Here is a 6,000-nt window from a genome sequence, read left to right on the forward strand (position 1 = left end):
CCAATTAGGTTCTGAGCTGTAATCACCCCTGCCTGTTCAAAGGATTTCTCATTAAGGGAGTTCATCAACACTTCTTGGAGACAGGAATCAAATGTCAAGGTGTGGTTTTCATAACCCTCTGAGTCAGGGGTGGGTTGCTGCCAGCGTTACTGCCAGTTCGCTTTGCGTGCGCTGTGCATACATGCACAGTTGCTTGTAAATAGTTCTGCACATGCGCAGAATATTAAAAAAGGACAAAAAAACCCATGCTGGCAGCAGCAACCGGGGAACCGATTCAGAGGTGTGGCCAGCCTGGGTCGCTGCCGATTCTGCGACCCAGGCCAACATTCCACTACCGGTTCGTCCAAAACATTGCAAACCGGTAGCAAACCACCTCTGCTCCTAGTCTCGCCAACTCTCTTAAGCACTAAGGCAGGGTTTCCCAACTTCGGCAACTTTAAGATACGTGGACTTAAACCCCCAGAATTCCAGCAAGATTGGATGGAGAATTCTGGGAGTTAAAGTCCACATATCTTAAATTTGCCTAAATTGGGAAAGCATGCACTAAAGACTGGTATTCTTGTTTTGCTGGAGGAGAAAATCTCATGCTTGCTTTCTGTTCCTCTTACTTTCACTTCTCTCTAGGTTGGGTTCTTCAAGCGTCAATACAAGCAGATGCTGGAGGAGGCCGAAGCTAATAATGACACCGTTGACCAACCCTCACAAGATGTACAGTCGTCTCCTTCTAACAATGACAATGTTTCCTAATAAATTTGCTGTCAGAGTTTTTTGTTGCAGTAGCACATCCAGCAAGCACACGCAAGCAAATGAACTTCAGCAGGATTCAATTGTATAGGAAACTTATTTATATACAGTACAACAGAATTCAGCATACAATATCAGGAACATATAAGCAATATTCATAGAAGCAAGTCATTACAGAGTAGAGAGATACAGAGGCCCATATATTGTACAGAGGCTGACAAAGTTTCAGAGGCCAAACCAACTTTTCATTTCAAATGTTTTATTTTCATTTTTTCATTTTCATTTCATACAGTTACATATATACTGTGCACGATTGGAGCCATATAACATTGGGCAATAAACACAGCCATCCTTGTACTCCCCAAAATACAAAACCAATATACCACTTCAACCCTCCATACACCCTTTCTTTCTCCCCCCTCCAACTTTCCTTTCTCCCCTCCAACATTCCCTTCTCCTACTTCCCCTCCCCCTCTATCACTCCTTTCTCCCAATACACTCCCTCCCTTCCATCTCACCCTCCTTCCGATCCTCTCTCCCACCCTCTCTACCCCTCCCTCTTCTTTCCCTCTGCTCCTCCCTTCGGTGTATTTCTACTATCTATCGATATATTCAGCTTCTTATTTTTACACTAAAATTAAAAAAAGCAACAGTATACAAGTGCAATCATGTTACTTTAAAATCTGGCACATACTATATTTCCCCCTCCCCCCTCCCCCCTATGACCCCACCTCCCTTCCCCCCTCCCGACTTCCCAGAGCCCGTACACGGTATAGCTTCCCATCAAACACAGTCTAAGATGTATTAAAACCAAGAAAATTTAAAAAAAAAAAAAGAAAAAAAAGGGAGAAGAAAAAAGAAAGAGAAGAAAAAAAGTCAGTAAAATCTCTGCGTTGAACTCAGCTTCTTACCATTACACAAACTTTAAGCAGTTTACATTGTTCCTAATCTTAATTGTTTGATTACCTGCAGGATTTCCCCAGAAGTTATTTGTTGATTCAGCTTTTGCCTGTACTCTTCTCTAGCTAGGGGCCTTATCTCTTTATCTAAGTATCTGTCTATTTCTAAACCCTTAATTTTGTCCCCTTTGTGCCTCCTTCCTCTATAACACAATTTGGATACATTTCAAATTTTTCTTTTGGTATCCTCTTCCAACTCTTTTCGTTTTTGCCCTTGTTTATATATATATATTTTTATATTCATCAGTACTCCTCTCATATATGCTTTACTTACATCTCCTACAAATTGCCTGAATATACCCTTATTCATATTCAGTACAAAGTATTCAGATAGCAATTTTTTACAATCATTAATATACTTTTCATATCAAAATAAACTCCCATTCGACCTCCAAGACCTTCTTGCCTGCACTACCCTTCCCAATTCCGTCCAGACTGGGTTATGATTCAAGAGAACCCTCGCCGCAATCTTTGTCTTCTTCACCCTAGAAGATAAATCATTAGTGATTTGTATAAAATTCAAAGTTGTCCATCAAGTCTTTTTCCCTTCTAGAATTAGGTCTAATGCGATATATCTTCCAAAGGGATCTGCTTCAGTTCACTCAGCCTTAATGTCTTTTCTTAAGTATACAACTATACCATTTTTCTTTTGCGTAGCAGAGGTCACAAAATATTGACCAAGTTCGAGGTTGAACAGATATTTTGGATCAGTTAATTTAATATGAATTTCTTGCAGACAAGTTATATCGTTCTTGAACTGTTTGAGATAGTAAAATATTTTCTTTCTCTTCTGTAAAGAGTTCAGACATAACTCCTTGATCAATGGCCGATGATTATTGAGGTTGTTGCAATCTGCCTTGTTTTCCCATTCGTCTGGTAGTCATATGGTAGTCCTTGTTCTCTGGTCCCTTGCCCTTCCGGAAGGAGGAAATGGTGCTTTCTGTCTGGTAGTTGTGTGATTTGCTCTTTATCTTGTCCTTCTCGTAGTCTTTCTCCAGATCCAGATGATTCAGGGTGTCCCACCTTCAGGGTCTTGTGATAGAAATCTCGGGCTTCCCATACAGAGTTGAGACAATATTTTTGCTTATCAAATGTAATTATAATACCAAATGGCACATCCCATCTATACTGTATCTGACGGTTTCTGAGTTCTTCCACTAGAAAAGCATAATCTCTCCTGGCTTTTAGCATTTGGGGTGGTATTTCTTTCAAGACAATCAAGTCCTGTCCGCCAATTTGTAGCCTGGTATTATAAGACTCTTGTAGTATCACGTTTCTGGACTCTCTTGTAGTAAAATATATAATTACATCTCGAGGAAGTTGTCTCTGTTTTGCCGCCCAAGAGTTAATGCGATAAATTTTTTCGATCTGCCAGTCAAAGTTGATCTTCCCACCAGACGATTAAAGGCCTCTGAGAAAATCTGCTTCAAGTTCTCCTGTTCGTTTTCACGCAGCCCCCTGACTCTTAATGCAAGCTCCATCTGTTTGCATTAAGTTTCTTTATCTCCTCTCTAAATTCTCTAAGAGTCTCAAAAAAAAAATTCTTTCATTAGCAAATCTCCAGTAGGGGGCATAGAGGGTGAAAGCTGCAACTTTGTGCCAAGTGCATGAGGTGTATTCCTAAAAGGACGTCTCCCCGACTTTGATTTTGATGCCATTATTTCTTTTCTTCAAACAATTATTCAACAATTATTCAAACTCTGCTGGCCCGTTGTGTAACTTGCGAGAGAAGAAAGTATTAAGTCCCCCCTTTATTTGTTCTTAGAAGTTTTTCAAAAGGTTTCAGAAAAGAGCATTGTAACAAAGCAAGTTTCAAAAGATTAGCATTGTAATGAAACAGTTCATATTCATCTCTGTTTAGAATGTCTCTATATTAACAAGGAGGCTTTTACAGCTTTTAAAAGTTGATAAGAAAAAAAAATCTTGGTAGCTCTTCAGAGAAACAAAACTAATTAGTCAGAGAATGCTATCTGGCTGTTCCTTTGATCTTTCTCTCTGTCGGACAGTTAAGAATGTGGCATCCGCCATTTTAGGAGCTTATTTTTTTAGAAACCCGATGCACAAAGAAAGCTCTTTCTTTTTTTAAAAAAAAATTAAAAAAGGGGACAGATAAGGTTCTTGGGTACGGACTCTGCTTGTATTAATCTCAAATAGATATATCAAAAATTGTCCTAAGCGGGGGTTCCTTACTTTGCGCCGTAGTGGTTACGGCAGAAGTTCCTGGCTCGGAGGTGTGATTCAGCCTTCGGTAGGTCCCCCTTCCGTTCGCAGCAAATAAAAAGCTGCAAACTTCAAAGAAAAGCTCTTGCCAGCTGGATCTCTCTCTCATCTTCTTTGCCTGAAGAATGAGTTTATCTACCAGGTATTTAGGCAGATAACGCAGCCAGGAACCCGGGGGCAGCTCGTTAAGCTACCGCCATCAGCAAGGTCCCGCCCCGGAAGCCAGGCCAAACCAACTTTTATATACAGTTCAGCAAGTCTAAGCCATGCCCAGACTCCAAATTTTCTTATGGCCCCAGACAAACGAATACTATATTTCAGTTTCCAAACAGTCCCCATTGGCTGACCTGTTGCCATGTCTATTACAACTATCCCCATTGGCTGACCTGTTGCCATGTCTATTCAAACAGTCCCCATTGGCTGACCTGTTACCATGTCTATTCCAGTCTATGAACATACTCTGACACTTGCAGAATATTTTCAGATGTTCTGGACTTCTATTTCTTAGCTTTGCTTCTTAGCTTCTGAAAAGTCCATCAATGGATCCATCAATTAGGTTCTCAAAAGTCCATCAGCAGGTCCACTGAGTTGCTCCCTAGGAGCAACAGCAGGTCCCAGGTTGGTACACATTCTTTAAGTTAGAAAATTTGAGAGACCTTGATTCAAAAAATGTTGCCCTGTGATGCATTATTTTTACTAATTGAAGGTGACGAACAGACAAACAGATACAGTAGTTTTAGTAGTAGTTGGTGCAAGTAATAGAATGCTCAGAAGTAGGGGATATAGTTGGTAATGCCTGAAAATAGCCAGTGAGATACACAAAATGTTGTATACATAGTTAAAGCAGTCATGTCTCCCTCCCAAAGTACTAAAAATTTAATTATTTGAAACAAATAAAAATTATTTTATTTGAGCCAAGGTGGCGCAGTGGTTAAATGCAGCACTGCAGGCTACTGCTAGATCAGCAGGTCAGCGGTTCAAATCTCACCGGCTCAGGGTTGACTCAGCCTTCCATCCTTCCGAGGTGGGTAAAATGAGGACCCAGATTGTTGGGGGCAATATGCTGACTCTCTGTAAACCGCTTAGAGAGGCCTGAAAGGCCTATGAAGCGGTATATAAGTCTACTGCTATTGCTATTGCTATTTTAATGTTTGCCATTCCTTTTTTCCAGGGAGCAAAACTACATTGTTCCGCCAGGGATCAGCAGAACACAGCAGTGGCCGCTTAAGTTAGCAAGCTGCACAGATCAGTCAATTCAGAGCATTAGCTTTATTTTTTGCAATCAGCTTGCATTGCGGGAAGCGATCATTTTTGGATTCATGGCGGACAGCTCTCTAATTTCCCACACAACTTTTTGAAACAGTAACACACGGAAGATTTCATTAAACACCAATGTAACTTTTTAAAAGGGGAGTGGAGGAATAGTGTTAAGGGAATATTTTCCTGCTTGTAATAAGAAAAATAGGGAAAAGCTGACAGAAGCACCTTTTCTTTAAAACAAAAAACAAAAAAACCACTTAGTCAAATTCTGGATGGTGCTATTTTCTGGAAATGATTTGGCCACCAACAAAGTGGCTTTAAGTGAAATGTAAAAATTTTCCCCACCGGTTCTGTGGGCGTGGCTTGGTGGGCATGCCTTTGCAATCATGGGAGCCGAGGTGGCGCAGTGGTTAGGGTGCAGTACTGCAGGCCACTTCAGCTGACTGTTATCTGCAGTTCAGCGGTTCTAATCTCACCGGCTCAAGGTTGACTCAGCCTTCCATCCTTCCGAGGTGGGTAAAATGAGGACCCGGATTGTTGTTGGGGGCAATATGCTGACTCTGTAAACCGCTTAGAGAGGGCTGAAAGCCCTATGAAGCGGTATATGTCTAACTGCTATATAAGTCTAACTGCTATTTTTGAAAAACTTTTTAAAGCATTTTTTACTACCTGTTCGGGTGAACGAGTAGCATTTTTACTACCGGTTCAGGCGAACTGGCACGAACCGGTAGCATTTCACCCCTGATCTCAATTCTATTTACCCTAAATGTCTCATAGAATATAGAATTATAAGATTGGAAGGTACCTTAGAGGTCTT

The 6,000-nt window shown here is 40.9% G+C and overlaps 1 protein-coding gene across 1 annotated transcript in view; it reads left to right on the top strand.

The window, feature by feature from the left end:
- The window catches only part of LOC116521620 (integrin alpha-D-like), a gene marked incomplete at its 5' end in the record, with an annotated part of 48,228 nt that extends 47,481 nt beyond the window's left edge, over positions 1-747 (top strand). Inside the window, 1 exon segment of the mRNA XM_032236278.1 lies at positions 625-747. Within this exon segment, the coding sequence (XP_032092169.1) occupies positions 625-747 (123 nt within the window).
- Between the last annotated feature and the right edge of the window lie 5,253 nt (positions 748-6,000).

This window comes from Thamnophis elegans, chromosome Z (genome assembly GCF_009769535.1).
Source record: "Thamnophis elegans isolate rThaEle1 chromosome Z, rThaEle1.pri, whole genome shotgun sequence".
Taxonomy (NCBI): domain Eukaryota; kingdom Metazoa; phylum Chordata; class Lepidosauria; order Squamata; family Colubridae; genus Thamnophis; species Thamnophis elegans.